The 19,294-nt window shown below is 39.9% G+C and overlaps 1 protein-coding gene across 5 annotated transcripts in view; it reads right to left on the reverse strand.

Annotated features, from left to right (window-relative positions):
- Positions 1 to 231: 231 nt before the first annotated feature.
- SEMA3C (semaphorin 3C) overlaps positions 232 to 19,294 on the reverse strand; it is a 223,093-nt gene continuing 204,030 nt past the window's right edge. For all 5 annotated transcript variants that reach the window (XM_061582155.1, XM_061582157.1, XM_061582156.1 and 2 more), the window contains 5 exons: positions 19,074 to 19,115; positions 18,074 to 18,231; positions 13,308 to 13,375; positions 10,203 to 10,333; positions 232 to 6,067 (listed from right to left, as the gene is read on the reverse strand). In XM_061582155.1, the coding sequence (XP_061438139.1) occupies positions 5,654 to 6,067; positions 10,203 to 10,333; positions 13,308 to 13,375; positions 18,074 to 18,231; positions 19,074 to 19,115 (813 nt within the window). In that variant the 3' untranslated portion in view covers positions 232 to 5,653. The remainder of the gene's footprint in view (positions 6,068 to 10,202; positions 10,334 to 13,307; positions 13,376 to 18,073; positions 18,232 to 19,073; positions 19,116 to 19,294) is intronic.

The raw sequence follows: 19,294 nt of genomic DNA on the forward strand, positions 1-19,294 counted from the left end.
CGCCCCCCCTCCCAGTTATGATATTGGTGCTGTTCTCTTAACTTATTTAAGACATTTATATACCACTGAATTAGTCACATTTCTAAGCAGTATACACAAAAAACAATTTGGATTTTGTGTCTCTCACATCTGTGTTAATATGCACTCATATGTTTCTAGTAAAGGTACATGCTCTAATCCAACAGCAATATGCAAAAGGGAAAAATCATTCATGAAATAGCTTCAACACCCTTTATTTCTCAGACAAATAACATCTGGGATATCCAATTAAATAATATTCTGTTACTTTCCTTTTTAATCGAAGGGCTAATGAATATTCACCTTAATGGGTTTCATCATGCTAAAATTATACACGTTACTATACTTGGTGAAAAAAAGAGGATGCTTTGTAAAAAGATGAAGTACACATATCTACAGTACCAATGATCACAAAGAACACATGGCTGAATACAGATTTTGTCCAACTTTACAAACAAAGGCAGTCATAAAACAAATTTCATACACACTGATGAATAGCATTGACTTTCTTTACATTTGGCAAAGTTATGTCCAGAAGATGTCTTTTTTAATTTTTTTAAAAAAAGAATGCAATTATATACATGGGGTTCTATCCAATGCTGCTGTCTGGCTGCACTTCCACTTGTATAACCCCTCTCTTGCCACCCCCCCCTCAAAATCTGTTTCAGAGGGTTGGTGGACCTCCAGACCAGATTTGGGGCATGCACAGGGAGTTGAGAGGAAAGGGAAGTCATATTGGATACAAGATCTGGATATAACCCATTGTTCAGTATCCTCAAAATAGGAAGATATTAAATAACAAAAACCAACCAACCAATATTATAACCTTAACTGTTCATGTTACCTACATGAGGATAAAACTCTGAACATGTAAAACTCTAATGGAAACTTCCCTGTATGCATGAAATTAGGTTTGTTCATCACATTTTAGCAACTCTGTGTTATGTGTGTCAAGACAGAAAAAGCTCAGTCCTAAGGTTAGTTGTGATTCATTCCAGCTGAGAACAATGACAATTAAATTAATCATCTCTTCAGTTCAATTCAACTGCTTTCAGTGGGACTTCCTCTCAAATAAACTTTGTGGGGCTGTGTCTGTACTTACTAGGAATAGAACAAAAATGTTTGCTTTGCCTTTCAGTTGGCCTTTGCTGATGGCACCTTGTTAAAAAGAGGGAAGCAGAGAACAGGAATGAATGGGTTGTTCCCATACTGAAAAGAGACAGGAAATGGCTTTCTCCACATGTGCTTAAATTTGTCCATAAATGATCTGGAGTTAGTGGTCAGGATTGTGGTCAGGATTGTGAAGAGCTCCAAAATAATATGTCCAATCTGGGTGAATAGGCAATAAAATGGCAAACGTGGTTCAATGTCAGCAAGTGTAATGTCATGCAAATTGGGCCGAAAAGTCCTAACTTCACATATCCACTGATGGGGTCTGAGCTTGTAATGACTTGCCCGGAAAGCAACAGTGGGTCATGGTTGGCAGTTTAATGAAAACATTGACCCAATGTGTGGCGGCTGTGAAAAAGAAATTCTGTGTTAGGGATTATTAGGAAAGAGATTGAAAATAAAACTGGCAATTGTAGTGCCTTTATCTGTGTATTGTTTGACCACGTTTAGAATACTATATAGAATTCTAGTTGCCACACCTCAAAAAGGATATTGTAGAGCTGCAAAAGGTGCAGAAAAGGGGTAATCAAAATCATCAGTGGGTTCCCTTATGAGGAAAAGTTACAATATTTAGGGCTTTTTAGTTTAGAAAAAATGTGAAGTGGGGTGGGGTACATGACAGAGGTGTTTAAAACTAAGCATGGTGTGGAGAAAGTGGACAGAGAGAAGTTGTTCTCCCTCTTATAAGGCTAGAACCTGGAGTCATCCTCTGAAGCTCTATGTAGGAGATCCAGGATAGGCAAGAGACAGCACATCTTCACACAGAGCAGTTAAAACTAAAGTTTGCTAACACAAAATGTGGCGATGATGGCCTCCAACGATGATCACTTTTAAAGCAGATTAGACAAACTCTGGGAAGGCTATCAATAGCAATAGTCATGATGGCTATACACTATCTTCAGGATCAGAGGCAGGAGGCCTCTGAATGCCAGTTGCTGGGAAACACAAGTGTGGAAGGGATCTTGCTCTCTGCTTGAGGGCTGGCTTCCCACAGCCATCAGGTTGGCCAGCGTAGGAAATAGGATGCTGGACTAGATCAACCTTTGGTCTAGTTCACGAGGGCTCTCCTTACATACTTAATGACTGCTTATGGCTGTGGGAGATCACAGACAGTCTGTATTCATATATGCATAAAGCACATGTATTAGAAAAGCTAAGAGATGGTCCTTCCTTCAGCTCCTAACATTTTCAACACTACGTTTAAAGCAGCAACCATAGGAATATAGGAGATAGCTCTGGAGTGGTGCAATAAAACCCCTTCATACGTGAGCAGTAACAGGGTTAGGCACTCCACCACACAACACTCCTGCATCTGCAAGGGTGTACATCTTTATTTCCTGTGGAGGTGGCAACCCTATGTGTGCACATGAAACCCTGAAGTAGGAGAACCTCAGAGCTGGTTCACACATATTGCATGTGCGTGTCATCAATTTGCCATAAAACGGAGGAGAGCACCTGACTTAATCCCCCACCATGCATAATGCATAATGGGTGACATCCAGTTCCCCACCTGGAACTACTATATGCATATGTGGGCCTCACTCCTGCTATCCATTGCTGCCAGAAAGGGATAAACATATTACTAGCATTGGGCTAACCATTGTATTGTACATGATGAGGTAAGAAGCAAATGTGAGCCAGGGACTTCCTTCCATGCCTCACATTTGAACTGTGCCTCAGTTTAGCTCCATGACCCCGAGGTTGCTCTGCCCCACAGGCTGCCGTGAGCACAACTGATGAACAAAACCTTAGACACATTATTGACGTCTAGTGTAAGGCATTTCACATTAATCTGTGATGATTATACTTAGCTGAAGACTTGAATCTCGCATATGCTGGAGATCCACTGCAATGTGGAGGGATGGAGCGGCTACAAATCAACAAAAGGTCGTTATCTAGATACATGCATTTTTCATGCAGCGGGTGTGTGGGGAAATGTTAGTTTAAGTTTAATCCCTTAAACAGTCATACCACTGTAACAATATATAACACAGCTTTCAAAATATTATTTTGGAACTTAAGGCTCTACTGCTTTTGTTATCCGAACCACACGTATTGCCAATATTTTGTTATTAATATACAATGTTAACTGTCGTCATTCCTCAGGCTTAATGGGCACCTAGTCAATACAACCACACTTGGCTGTTAAGAGAATAAATTGTGCCCTTGAAGGCTTATCAACTGCTGTCCTTCATCTGGAAGTAATTACATCCCTTCTAAATGCTATGAAATGTTATATCAACTGTATTGTGACCCAAATCCCAGCAATGAGGAACTGCAACATTAAGAACAGACGACCCTATAGAGGACCAACATTCAGACTATAGGAGGTAGTTTTATTCTGTGAAGCCCAAAATAATATTTTGGTTTTGTACCTTTGATGTCTCTGCGACACTGTGTATTTATGTATACCAATTTGGGAAGTTCTTCACTAGTATTCCACTGGCAAGGACTATTTTGTTTGCAACAGTTCAAGCTTTGTTTTAATCTCATTACCAGGATGACTCTGAAAGCTATTCTCCATCCCCATATACCAATCCTTTTAAGATTCTTAACCTGTACAATCATGGTGGAAAGAAATATTTGTGTCACACTTAAAAAGCAACACAATCTATGCATGTTATCTGTTAAAATTATTTCAATGTAGGAAAAAAGCAGCCCTTTTAATTTGGGTCAAGCTGCACATTATGTGCAGAATGGGAATACCATTAAAACCAGCATCTTTGTGATGGGTTTTCTCTCTTGCCACCATAATGCTTAGGAAAACTTACGGAGAGACAGATGCCTTCAAGTTGTGAAATTTAGTGCCCTGCTCTTCATTATTGGCTTGTGGTGAAATTCCCAACATGATTCCATCATGCCATGGTTTAGCATTCCTAAATGTTTTGGGGAAAGGGAGGATAACTTGCTGTGTGGATTCTGTTTTCAGTAACATTCCCTGGCATGCTTAATGCGTAGCTCAGCTCTGTGCTTAGCCACTATGTCTGTGTCATCATGTCTAGGGATGCAAGGACCTGTCCGTTTTGGTCCCCTTGGTTTCTCATTTTTCCCAATCTTAAATTCAGTTCTCCACATTTCTGCAGCAATTTGCCTTCTTTTAAAAAAAATCCTCATGAAAATTCTTCAGCATTTTAGTGTGACTTTCTCCTAGTAAGTGCAGTTTTGATTAGTGTACACATTTTTGCAAGCAATTTCTCCTAATATAATTCATTTGTATGCCATCTTCACTAATGTATTCATTTTATTAACACTTTCCCTCAATATACATGCATGTTTGCAAACATTGTTTGGTTGGCAAATTGCTTTGCAAAATTAGATAAGTGTGCATGTCAAAGGATTGTTGTGTTTTGGGTCTCATATTGCTTCAGAAAGTGTCGATTTGATAGAGTCAGCTTTAAATACAGACTGAATTCAATTGTCCCCCATCCACAGTCATGTCTAAGACCAGAGTGCACTAGCAGTCTCCGAGGTGCTGTGACAGAGACTAGATCAGAAGGCTGGTGAGGTACATTGGTGGGTTGAGCCATTTCTTTATGATCAAGTGGGAGGGTTAGGAATGAGAGACACCACAACCTCTCATAATTACCTGAAAGTAGAGTGAAAGGCTCTAAAATGGTGGTAGAGGGGTGGCGGTATGTTACTTGATGGAGGCTGCAAACTCTATGGAGTAAATGTGAAATATGGAAATAATAAATAAAGCTTTCCTATAGAAGTTTTCAACTTCAGAATTTCCCCATTCAAACACACAAAAAGGAAGGTTAGCGTGCTGGGAATCCAGATGTAAGCGGCTCTAAGGCTCTCAAGAGGAAGAAAATATGTGCAAAAGCAACAGAGTCATAAATAGAGACACCATGTCAAAAAGGATTGGGAGTGATGATAATATGTAACTAGACCTGTTAAGAGCTAGCTAGATATAATCGGTACTGTTCCCATTTGAGAACTGCTGAACTGTGTCTTAATACTAAGATGGGAAATGGCCTTTAAATGCTTGCTCCAGAGCTTTTAAATGTAATGTGCCATAAACGGAGACAAATATACCAAAAAGGTTGGGAAGAAATGTCTGTAAATACCACCACAACTCTCAACACATCCCTCTTAACACAAACTCTTTCTTTGCTTTCCATCTTGCCCAATTCCAAGTTGGAGAGTCGCTGTGTCAAAAAGAAAACTGACATCTAAATGTCACCCGAGATACTGGGTTAAGGCAAACAAGTGGGTTTACAGTTAAGGATCTATCTGGTGTCAGTGGGCACTTCACAAATAAAATTACTTTGGATTTGTGTCCCCCCCCCTCTTTTCCACTTTAGCTTATATAGGTTGCATTTGATGATCTTTTATCTTTTCTCAGTCTTGCTTTGCTAATGCTTTTTTCTCCCTATGCTTTCAGCAGGAAAAAAAAATCCCCAAACCAAAATCCCTTGAGGGAAGGTATGAAAAAAAAGTTTGATGCTCCATGACAACAGCCTTAGGATTCAGGCAACTGATTTCTTCTATTCCTGCTTTTCCTGCTGTTGATGAGGGCCTTTAACTTGCCATAATCACCTCTTATCTTCTGGGAATCTTCAGCCTGCTGCCCAAGTTGCCTCGTGTCTTTGCAATACTGATTAATCATCTGCAGTTCAGCGTGGCTGAAAGCTCCAGCCAAGTCCTTTGGATGAAACGGCAAAGCTTGGAGGGAGCTGGCCCAGGTCCACGGGGACCACTTTTCAGTCATGAAAGCCACTGTGTCCGAATCTAACACCTTGAAGTTCACCTTCGCTATTGTTTGCTTGAAGCTGTTTTCTGTCGCAATGCAGTGGTAAAGCCCTTGGTCAGAATCCTGGACAGAGCGAATCAAGAGCCCTTGGTCAGTCACTATGATTCTTTCATTAAGTTTCACCTAGAAGGAACACAGACAGCACACGTGACACAGACTGGAAAAATGAATATGGCAGCATACTAGAAACAAACATCTTTATCCGGTTGCCAAGGTTTTCAAAAAGATAAAAAACCCAAGCAAGGTGTTTTCTTTCCATCACCCACAAACACCTTGCTTAGAATATATTTTCTAAGGCAAGGGTACTAAACCTAGGACATTTTAGAGCCTTGTAGCAAACTGTTCAATATTATTCATAAATAATTTTGATCTCATTCATACATTAGCCATTGTGGCCTGGGACACACTACTTTTGGTGTGATTCTTTTCTGTGTGTGGCAGATGAAATTGAGAGCACAGAGATCATGTTCTCTTGAGTCAAGAAAACCATGGGATTTGAACCCACAACCCCATGGGTACACTACAAATCAAGTAGGCAGTATTATGTGCTGTGGGATCTTTGCTGTGCTGCAATCTTTGGTAGTGTTTTGTGCTGTAGGATAGGCAAACGGAAAATGAACCAGCTTGCCATTGTATGGATCCTACTTACTCTTATGCTCTACAGCAGGGATGGGGAACCTTTGGCCTTCCAGATGTTGCTGAACTATTGCTCCCATCAGTCCCAGTCAGCATAGGCAGCGGTCAGGGATACTGGGAGTTATTGTTCAATGACATCTGGAGAACCATAGACTCCCCATCACTGCTTTAACCTTTACTCAATTGCTCACCTACTCTACTTGCTACATATAAAGTTTTCTTGCTACTTGTGTGTAAGATGAACTGAAAGCCTGACTTCTTAAAATAAAGTTTCCCCTTGCCAGAACAAGGGGATCACTGGTTACTCCCAAGCTATTGAATCTTACTCACTCATTTTATTCCCGTCCTTACTAACTTTACTAGCAAAGGGAAATTAAACTAAAACATTTTATGTGTAGACTCAAACACATCACGTATGAAGTGGCCATAACAGGATACAACTTCAGGCAATATTTGGTTTCATTTTCAACAGCCAGCATGAGCTTTTAAACTTCAAGGGCTACAATGTTCTTCAGGTCCCATCCATACCATTTAAAGCACCTGACTTTCTCCATAGAATCCTGGGAAGTGTAGTTTACCTTCACAGAGTTAGAATTCCCAGCATAGTTAACAATCTACAGTTCACAGGATTCTTTGGGGGAAGCCATGTGCTTTAAATGTATGGTGTGGATGTGACCTGAATGGGCAAAAGAACATCCATTCAGGACACCAATGTATTTTACTCCCTTTCCCCATTTCAGAGTGTGGGCATAGAGCAGTGGTAATGAACCTTTGGCCCTCCAGATGTTGTTGGACTCCAACTCCCATCAGCCACAGCCAGCATAGCCAGTGGTGAGGGATGATGGGAGTTGTAGTCCAACAACATCTGGAAGGCCACAGATTCCCCACCCCGGTGTAGAGGGAGGAGGGGTTGACAAATATAATGCTTTCTGTTATTGATATGTTCACCAATATAATAGCAAGAGGATTTCCTCCATCCCTCAGCAGAGAAACTGCCTGATATTTGTTTATAGAAATAATTTCCCTTTTTTGGTTCACTTACAGAAGGTTGGTTACAGTGCACATTACAGAACTGAAACTCGAGAGCTTTGGAGAGGACAGTAACGGAAAATGTGATTACAGCACAGTCAGGAAAATTCTTGCTGCTGTGAGTATTTTTAGTTCAGACTAATTCCTTGCTACAAAAGCTTTCCATATCATCTTCGCTCTCTGCTCCTCAGACTTATCTCCTCTGTTATGCCTGTTGTTCCTTTCTCAGATTGGCAGCACGTTTGAAATGCAAGAGACATTCCTATGACAGCAGGCTCGCATGCTGCATACAGAGGGCAGGATCCCACCAATGTTAAGTCCCCAATGATTTCAGTGGAATAAGTACATGTAGTGATTGTGCAGGAGGGGGAATTGGTTCATATTGAAATGTGGTTGCACTTAACTCCCTACCCAATTTTCACATCCTGAACCAATACACGAACCAAAATGCAGCTATCCTGCAAAATTTGTGCTTCTTCAAATTTTGTGAAACAGTTATTCAACTAAAAATGCATTTTTTAAAAGCACATATTAGGGAAAAGTGCATCAAAAATACTTAATATTTATTAAAATAATGTACAAAATGCATTATATTAAGGCAAATTGCAGAAATATGCATACTGGGCAAAATCGCCTACAAAGGTGAAAGGCACACAAAAATGCATACAATTTCTCATGCAGATGTTTAAAAATGGCAAAATAATGTGGAAAACTAACGTTTATTGATATATTATTTAATTTATATCCTGCCCTTCCTCCCAGCAAGAGCCCAGGGCGGCAAACAAAAGCACTAAAAACATTTTAAAACATCATAAAAACAGACTTTAAAATAAATTAAAACAAAACATCTTTAAAAACATTTTTTTTAGAAAAGCTTTGAAGGCATCTTAAAAAAGAAAAAAGGTTAAAAGCATATTGTTTGTTTGTTTTTTTAAACATTTACAAACATATTCAAAAGCAATTCCAACACAGACACAGTCTGGGATAAGTTCTCAACATAAAAGGCTTGTTGAAAGAGGAAGGTCTTCAATAGGTGCTGAAAAGATAACAGAGATTGCGCCTGTCTAATATTTAAAGGTAGGGAATTCCACAAGGTAGGTGCCGCCACACTAAAGGTCCATTTCCTATGCTGTGCAGAACGGACCTCCTGATAAGATGGTATCTGCAGGAGGCCCTCACCTGCAGAACGCAGTGATCAACTGGGTATATAAGGGATAAGACAGTCTTTCAGGTATCCTGAAAGTTCAGAAGCCGACAACTGGAAAACTGGAAAAATGAGAAACTGAAATGGAGAGATTTTTCCATCCCTAATACATGCATAAATCTCTTCCACTAAAAGTCAGATTCAAAGTGCTTAAATTTGGCTGTGTCTTGCTCAGAATTGGTACTGTCAGAGGAATATTTCCCTCACCTTGAATGGGCTATCTGTCTGACAAATATGCATGAAAGACATAGGGCTGGTTCATACAGAGATTTCGTATGAGCCCCTTTTAATTTTCATGGTTCACATGACGTGACTGGCAATCAGCAGCTAAAATGAAGTTTTCCCCTTTAAATTCGAAGTAAAAACATGCTGTTTTAATCCAAAAAGGGAAGGTAAAAACGTCTCCAGTTCTGTATCTCTAGGGGCTTGTAGAAGCTTTAATCCAATGCTTCCTCTCTCCATGCCCACTCCCTCCTCCTTTTTTTGTTCATGTCATTTCCTGATTGGCTGTTGGCTCCCGTTCTGCAAATCTGCGTGGTCATTAGGAAGCTGCGTGCTTGATACTTTCCCTTCAGTGTGAATGAACAGCACTATGTTTGCAGCTAGCTTTCAGCCCCCTATGTGGACTGTGCAAACAGAAAATGAAGGTAATAGCAGCGTTTTTACTATGATGTTTTGCTCCCATGTGAATAAGCCCACAGTCACTTGCATCTGGTTAATGTATGGATTTCAGCTGTGAGCAGTGACGTAAAAGACTGGGATGTTACATATGTGCAGAACTGTCCTAGGAAGTGCTGAAAAACCTTGACACTCTGAGATGTCTTGTTAATTCCAGAACACACCCTCCATGAACACAGGAATGGAACACGAATTCTCAACATCCCATTATGTTTCCAATGAAGCATGTGACATGAGTTGTAAGTGCAATTGTTCCTCATTTTTCTGAAGGAGAAGGACTGCATAGATTGTAGAAGCTTATGGCACATTTTGTGTACTGGGAGCATGTGAACATTCATGCTTTCCACATGTTCAGAGGGCTTGTTTTGGTGTGTGACCCTATGTTTGCTAATCTGGAAGAACTATTGCCACCTGGTTCTATACAACATCACAGATTACAATCTCACTTTATCCTTGTGCTTTGAAATAGTTAAAAATATTATGTTGGTTGTGAATATATATAGATAGTTTAAGGAATGCACGTCTATAGTCTCAGCCATCAAATGTGTTATCTGCATTGTATTGTATTATTCATGCTACACTGATAGGCATTTGGACACAGGTGTAACTCTAAAGAGCATATCTGATATGAACAGAAGACCGACCCATGATCTCTAGGGTTCCCAGTCAAGTGCACCCTCTTGCCTTCTGCTTTTGATTAAGACTACTCACCTCTTTCCTTCTGTCATTGTCTTTCTGCAAGAGCCATTTAATGGAGGCCTGTGGAGATTTAGGCGTACACTCAAGGAAAGTTGTGTTATTCTTGACTCCATACTGAATGACCTCTGCTGCATTTCGGTAAGCTAGAATGCAAAACAAGCCAGATAAGAATGAAGCTTTCTCCTGATTTGAAAATGCATTACAGTGTTTCCAAAACTGGCAAGTGCATGATCACATCTGAAACCAGGAGATTCTCATGCAGATAATATTTAAGAGCAAGCAATGTGGAGCAAAGAACTTAAAACGGGAAATGTTTTAGGAAAACACTATTCTATTCTATCAATAGTGAGGCTATTGCTAGGCTCCCATTTCTCACATCCCTCTGCAGTGCCTATGGGTCTAGGGAACTTGTAGTAAAGCAGGTGTGGGAACATTTGGCCCTCCAGATGTTGCTGAACTCCTGCTCCTGTCAGTTCCAGCAAGCATGGTCAATGGCCAGGGATGATGGGAGCTGTAGTTCAGCAACATCTGGAGGACCAAAGGTTTCCCATGCCTGGAGGATTGGACATTAAAGTTTATTAAACTAGATTCCAAATGTAGATAACTGAAAATGCTCTTAGTGAATGCAAAACATCCATTGACTTGTTTGTTTCTATAAGAGTGAGGTTCAGACATATCATTCCTGATCTCCCCTCTTGAACAAAAATTCACCCTTTCTTCTATGATTAACTTTAACAGTTTATTTGGAATGTTGCTTGATTGGTTGCATTTTTATCCTGTTCTCCCTTCAAGGACCAAATGGTAGGTTACAAGGTTCTTCCATCCCCATCCATGTTACCCTCAAAACCACTCTGTGACATAGGTTAAATTGAGAGGGAGTGAATGGCTCAAGGTCCCCTAGTGAGCTTTATGGCTGAGTGGGGCACCTGGATCTTCTTGGTCTTAGTTCATGTTGGTATAGCCATGGTTAAAGCAAACCAAGATTACCTGCAACAATGGTTTGCAAGTCCACTTCAACCTATGGTCTCAACCTTCAATTACAACTGCATCTTGCTTTGCTTTAACAATGGTTACCAACAAATATGGATCCTATTCTACACCATGGTTAAAGCAAATCATAGTGAGGGGAAGACAGAAGGTTAAGGATATTGTGTGGATCCATTGCTTGAATAATCATAGTCAGGAAGATGAGGAATTATAGGTCTGTACTGGATCACAGGATTTGTAGTAGTACAATGTCATTAGATATAACTACCACAAGCTAATGCTTTGAATCAGACCATTTACTTGCCATGTGATTAAATGTCTAACTTTGCTTTGGATAATATTAACAAGATTGTTGAAAAATTGAATATTCTGAGAGAAATAAAAAATAAAACAAAGTAGGCATGATCAGAAATTAGGAAGGGAGTTTTTTGCAAAAAGCCCAGCAGCAACATAATGCCTGCTTCCCTTTGGTTGATTTTTCAGTGGTGCTTTAGAAAGGAAATAAATGCATTCACAAGTGCCTTTGAGAGGAAGTTGCCATTGCATAGCAGGTTGGCAATGCTGGTCTAGTTGCCCTAACAAAAGGACTGACAACACTGAGGATGTGCACTCAGACTGAACACAATGTGGAGGCAATTACCTTTGTTTGCCAAAATGGCTACATGGCACTGTGATGTCATCACTACTCTTGATTGGCTGTAATCACTCTAAGAAGGAAAACTCTGCAATAAACTCCCTTGAAGCCTCAACCAGACATGTTTGGGAATAGCTTGGAACAGCACCAAAACAAGGATGGGTAGGATGATATTTTGTCCTGCACATATTCACAGGCAAACATCTGATGCACTGGTAAATCAATCCCCCCAGATTAAATACTTTGAAAGCCAACAGTAATTTAGCATTCCTAATTGTCTCTGTGAACAGAATGTTTGTAGAACCTCAGCAGTGCCTGGCATTTTTTTTTTATAAATTGTATTCATTTAAGTCAAAATGCACCTGCGTTAGATATCCTTAAATATGGGATCAAATATGGTGTATATATCAGAATTAAAAAGGCAGGGACTATAGGCTTTGAACAATTAAATTAAATGACTATAATGTCTAATACATTATACAAATAATGTATTTGTCCATTTAATTTTGTTCTAGCTTGCTACAGTGCCCACTTCAGGATTTGGGGGAGAAGGAACCTCTCACAGCCCCCTTGACTTAAGAAAAGGTGCATGCAAGTTGAGAACAGTTGCAAAATTGGGGTCCCTACAAATGGCTGACTGTGTTAACCTGAATTGTGAAAATATGACCAGAGAACACTTGAGCCAATCTTCTATTTAGACAACATGCCCAATCTTTGGAGGCATAGGTCCACTCATTTCTGGAATTGTAGGACCTGACTTTGAGGTAGCAATATGAGATAAATTCTATTCAATTTTCATTTAAAGCCGAATCTATCAAACTGACACTTTCTGAAACACTATGAGAACAGAAACATAGCCATCCTTCAAAATTCACACTTATCCCAATTTTGCAGTGAAGTTCTCCTACAAACAATGTTTACAAAAATGCATATATTAAGGGAGGTGTGCATAAAAATGAATATAGCATACAAAGATGAATTATATCAAGAGAAAATGCTTGCAAAAACATGTACATTAGTCAAAACTTCATACAAAATGTTGTTTATTAGGATAAATTTGCATTAAAATGCTGAAGAATTGTCATGAGGATTTTTTTCAAACTGATTAGTTAAAGAAACCTGTTGTCAATATCTCAAACACCTCTTTACACCATTAAGCCCCTGCCCCCACATCTGGAAGCAACCAGGAAAACAATAGCAGCTGTACTCTAAGTTACCATGGATGTATCTTTCTTTGTGATGCTGTGATATCATCTTGAGCCAGTATTATAGACACTGTTATATGAGGATCGGGTCATTATTTTTTAGATTATTGTTGTAATGTAAATCAATACTAAATCTCCCAAACAAACATAGCACATAAAAAAGGAAGGAAGAACGTTAAAAATACATGGGTACTATACTAATTTGGACCACCAAGCCACATGAATAGTATGATTCACTTGTAAGAATGACCACATGTTTTTATAGCCCAGCCGTCTTTCAATTCAAAGTACCTTTTAGGTTAAATCCTCGGCATTGAGTCATAGGGTTTCCATGCCTCACATCTTGTCTACGACTTCTCCTAAGATATTAAGGGAAAGGGAAGAGATGGAATTACAAAAATTACTTTTAATTGCTACGTAGCTTTTTTAAAAAAACATACTCTGGTTATTTTAAACAGCAAGGGGTCAATGAGCTTACAACTAACAATTTCCTGTTCTCTATGGGGGGAAAAACCATACAAGTCTAATTAAGCCACCATAACTTCAACTAGTTCAGGATGGAACCTTAAAAGTTACTTTATATGTGGATAAAAAATGAAAGTAATTTGTATTTCATCCAAATATCTGGCTTTGGATAATCTCTACTACTTCAGGTTTCAGGGTTTCTACAAAATGTTGTATTTTGAGTGGGGGAACTAGGAACTACAGATCTCTGTAACAATAATACATGTAAATATTGCCGCTCTTCCAGTTTTATGAGTCATGAGCAGTTGCACAAGACTATTTACTTAGGCTTTCCATATAATGCTGAGCAAACACTGTCATATTCTGATTGAGGACAATCTACCTACATATTTAACGGATGCTATCATGATTTATGTAGCCCCTGAAGACAGCTGTACTGTCCAATTTTCTGAACTCAGTGCTCATATATGTCCCATTGGTTTCCCCATGTCAAGTGTCCTTCTCTCTTATCATGGGGAGGACCATGTCTCATCACACTGTGCATTCCTCCCCACAGCAGCAGCCAATGATGTAGAGTGGAAATAAGAAAGCAAACAGAATGACAATATCGTGACGGAGCCAAACATTCCTAAATGTTATGGGAGAAGGAGGACTTCAACATGGATATGCATTTTTTAGGAGAATCTCAATGTCACTTGTAATGTGCAGTTCTATAGTGAATATCCCCTCCACATGTATAACAAGAGAGACACAGTGCTTAAAAATAATTGAATATGTGGCATTTGGAGAAACGGAACTTAACAAATCTAGACTTGAAGCACTTATGAACACAGGAAACTGCTTTATATGGTCTATCTAGCTGATTATTGTCTACTCTGACTGCTGGCAGCTCTCCAACATTTCAGGCAGCAGTCTTTCCCAGTTCTTTATCTGGAGAGGTTTTTCAATTGCAGGTCTTGTGGGTTGAACCTGGGACCTTCTATGTGCAAGGTATGTGTTCAACAGTTCTGCTAAGCTATTGTACAAATATAAGAGATATAGTGCTATGTAAATATTATAGCCTCATTTCTCAGCAAAACAGGTCATCTCATCTTAAGATGACAATGAGCATAGCAAACACTGGACATCTCTGCAAGTCAGATGTTACTTAAGGCCGGCTCAAGGCCTTTGCTGCCTCAGGTAGCCGCACTATACAATCCAAGCAGATTCCCTACGATCTTGCAGATCTCTAACAAGATGCATATCTTTGTTTATCCTCCTACAAATATTGGTGCCCCAAGAGACACCTGAGCTTGTGTGCAGTCAGATATCACTATACTCGAGCCGTATTTCATTACTGCAGTCTGTGACGTATTATAATTGCAAATGAGACAATGTGCCATGTGATCATTGATAATATTTTGATTATATTACTTTTTAAGAAAGGTATGACTGGAAGTGTGGTAATTTCCTTTTGGGTGGCTTGCAATGTCTACAGAACGGTAGTTATGTATGAAAAGTTCTCAGCAGCTTCACAAAACTGCAATCCCTAGTGTTGTGGGTGGGGAGGGGTAAGATGATATAATAGCTGAAAGTATTTGGCAACTGCATTGTCTTTCCTCCAGGGTGGTCATTCTAAGGATTCCTCCCTTATAAGGGGCCTCTGTTTATCTATTTATAAAACTTTGCCTTAACAGAAGGCAAGGGTATATGAGTTGTATCCAGTGTTAGTCATTCTCAATGTAGCCCCATTGTAATTAATGAACATGACTAACTTAGGTCCATTCATTTCAGTGGCTCTACTCTGAGTTGAACTTAGGTAGTGACAACCCACTGTATCTGCAAAGCAAATTATTGCAGAGAAACACTTTCAGCATGCTGACCCATGGTCTCTAATACTAATGTCAAAATTTGGCTGGGGTGCTTCTATTATCTGAAGATAAGATCATAAGCAAAGGAAGCTAGATGTTTCTATGAATTCTAACACTGTGCACTTGGTGCATTCAGAAGTTCCAGGCATACTGGAAGTAGCATTTTAAAGGAGCCTATAACCCTGGTGAAGAAGCGATGAGAAGTAGCAACATTTGGTCAAGAATGATGTGTCATGGATGTATTTTGGATCTGATCAGTTACCTCGAAGTTCTGTTTTGGGAACAAAATTAAGTAGGATCCAAAGGGCAAAGAAACAAGTCTGAGCAAATGCAGCCTGTAGAAAAGTTACAACTACTGTCTAGACTTTGAGACTTGACTTGGCTCCAGCTACTGATGTTTTCTCAATCATAATCTGTTGTGTGTGTTTTTTTAGATTGAGAAACAACTTGTTTCCTAAACATATGAAAACCGGACTTCATTGCAAATGCATTTATTCAGCTCTCCAATATAAAAAGCAGAGGATGCACAAAACATCATGGAACGCCTCTCCCAACACGAACCCACCCATACACTACACTCAACATCAAAGGCCCTCCTCTGGGTGCCTACTCCAAGGGAAGCTGGGAGGCTGGCAACAAGGGAGAGGGCTTTCTCAGTGGTGGCCCCCAAATTATGGAATGATCTCTTTGACAACGTGTACCTGGCGCCAACACTGTTATCTTTTTGGCACCAGGTCAAGACTTTCCTCTTCTCCCAGGCATTTTAGCATGTGTTTTTAAAGTGCTTTTTTAAAATGTGTTTTTAAATTTGTATATTTGTTTTTAATCTTTTTAATTGTTGTAAACCGCCCAGAGAGCTTCAGCTATGGGACAGTATACAAATGCAATAAATAAATAAATAAACACCATCTCAACTAGATGAGGTGTTCGTCTGCTAACATGATGGAGATATTAAGACATCCACAGAAGTTTGTAAATGTTTGGCTAGGTTCATAGGTTTGGCTATGTTGAACTTAGCAACTGGATAAAAATGTTGAAACTTGCAATTGCCAGATCTCCCTTGTAGCAAGGGCGTGTTGCCTTATTCCAGAACACCAGAGGACCACAGGGAATTATAGTAACTATAGTAACACAGGGAACTAAAGTAAAAGTATGATTTAGCTTCCGGAACAGACAATACCATTCTTTACTGAGCCTTGTTTTTGATCTGGCCTCATAGGCATTTCCAAATACTGGCACAGAAAAGAATTTAGTCTTGATGGACTCAGTCCTTTATTGTTAAGCACAAATTCTATTATTGCTCATTTCAGATTAGGCAGTAATAGAGTAATAGCTATGGCTCAGTGATCAGAGCACACCTTTTGAATGCCACAGGGAGCCTGCCAGCCGTGAGGTTTGAAGATTCACTAGGCAATCTTGAAGTTACAGGGACACAGGAAGATGCTCAGTATTGTCTGTACTGACTGTCAGTGGCTCTCAAGGATTTTAGACAGGATTTTTTCCCAGCCCTATTGGAGATGCCTAGAACTGGGACCTTCTTCATGCGAAGCAGATGCTCTGCTGTGGAGCTACAGTCCTTCCCCTGTTGTTTAGAACTGCAAAACCACTAAGTGAATTTGTGGGGGAGGTGAAGGACCTGGTAAGCCATAGGACATGGCCAGGGGCTATGTTGACGGGTCATACATTTTGCATGCAGAATGCAGAATGTTGGAGGAAGAGGAAGGATCTCAGGCTGAGATGCTGAGAGCTGATTCCAGTCAGGTTCAGGGCTGGCCCAACCATTAGGCAGATTAGGGCAAGCACCTCGGGTGGCAGATGCCGAGGACTGAGGGGTGACAATGAGAGTTGGAGGACAGAGCTATGTGTGCTGTGCAGCCTGCTCTGACTTCCCTAAACTACTTTGCTGCTCTCGGGTGCAGTGTGGGGCATTGCCCTGTTACCAGTGTTGAAGTAAGGTTCAACTGCCAGACTGGTCAGCTTTTGTACATGGAATGAGGGAGCAACTTGTTCTTTTGCTCAGGTAGCAAAATGTCTTGGGCAGGCCCTAGTCAGGCTAGATGGAATTAGGCTGGCAGACTGAGTTGCTTCGCTGAAAGGTAGCTTTTGGTATATGGAAATCTTTGAACACAAGGAGAGAAGAAGGGAATTGTTAGTGCTGTTTGCTTCAAAGAGATTATCAGCTAAACTTGGTAGTTTCAAGGCATATCTTGTGCTATGAAAATTAATTTTTGTTCTTTCAGGTTGAAACCTCCTCTTTCGCCTAAGCAGAATTAGGAAGGACTCAAATCCACCCCAGCAGTTCTCCATTTGTGGAAATCACTTCCTCGGTTATGCATTAAAAATAGGGAATGGCGTTGGGAATGGATGTTCTGTTTCTCCAGTTACTCCCTCCAGATTGTGCTAAATGAAAATTAATTCGCAATAACAACAAGAAACAAACAACAATAGTAATAATGCTGCCAGAAAACTATTCTGCTGTTCTGATTATCAGTCAGTGGACGCTCTTCTAGTTGTCAATTGTTTGAAGAGAAAAATCAGTCTCTCGGTAAATTCAAGGTAGCACGACACCTTTACACTGGAAGATTTCAAGTATCATTAAGCTAGATCTTGCCATCAGAAAACTTTAAAAAGTTAGCAGTGAGAAACAGCTTACTTCCAATATCACATTACATACCCAGCAAATGCATCTAATGTTAAATCTTGTCCTGTATTGTTTTGTTTTGGCAAATCTCATCTATTCACCTTTTCCCTGTCGGGTAGAACCTGGAGCAGGAATTGCCGTCCCAAGCACAGTAAGGGTCTCTGGCGAGGCAGCAGTCAGCACAGGCCGTCCCATAGATATGACAGCGGTGCAAGGAAACCTGGGTGACCCCTTCATCGGAGCTTACATACAACTGTTGCTGTTTGACAGGAAATGGAGAGATTTATTTCAGGCACTGAGATTAGAAGAGAAACTTTAGCCAGGATGCAACTAATAAAGGACTAAGCTCTCCCATTCTTTTGGCATTAACAGTGAAACCAGGAGGTGAGCTACCTATGGGTAGAAGGCCAAAATAAACACAGGAGATCTGTGTTATAATATGCCTATAATATTATACCTTCCTGTTAGAAAATACTTAAGAAGAATGTTAACGCTTTTGAAACACTGAGGGCCATTGTTCTGGTTGTCGGGATACATTCATCTTTGGAGATCTGATATCTTGCATCTTTCTGGCTACTTTAAAGTTTTTTCTCCCATTCAAGATTGGAATGAGAAACAGTATGCTGTATATGGGCTTTGGCTTTTACAGCACTTTTTTGCCTGTATGAGGAGGGGTTCACATTATGTATGAAAGGTGTACACTGTCACACCTGAAGCTGCTACCCCCAAGTATTTCATAGTATATATGTACAATGCAATGTACATGTGTACCTGCTTCAGATATGACAGTACACACCATGAGAACACATCTCTGAGCACTTTTACCGCCCCTTGATTTCACTGGCAGAGAATTTAGCATGCATTTTAAGTTCTGGTGTTAAAATCAAGAGGATGTGAAACTGCTCAACTTTGACTGGTTTGTGTGCCCCATGCGTACATATACTGAACTCCCTTAACCCACAGCAAGATCCAGCTAAAACCAATGAGGCAAGTTGGTCGTAATCTACAATATCTACCAGTTATACATTGGAAGAGATTCGATTTTCATTTACATTAACCCCAGACTATAACTGCTGAATGAATACTCTTCCTTTTCTTTACCTTTTTAGATGAGATGGCCATTGTTGTTATAGGAACATTGTTCTGCAAGACAAAAATAAATGATAGCTCCAAATTCCAACCTTCTATTTTGGTTAGCCACAGTCAAAACATTTTCCAGTATATAAAATGACAGTCCATTCTTCTAGAAAAACATTTTTTCTTCACAGATTCATAATTTGCCCCTCATCATTCTCTGTGACAACGCAATGTTTAACATTAAT

The sequence above is a fragment of the Rhineura floridana genome, chromosome 8 (assembly GCF_030035675.1).
Source record: "Rhineura floridana isolate rRhiFlo1 chromosome 8, rRhiFlo1.hap2, whole genome shotgun sequence".
Classification (NCBI taxonomy): Eukaryota; Metazoa; Chordata; class Lepidosauria; order Squamata; family Rhineuridae; genus Rhineura; species Rhineura floridana.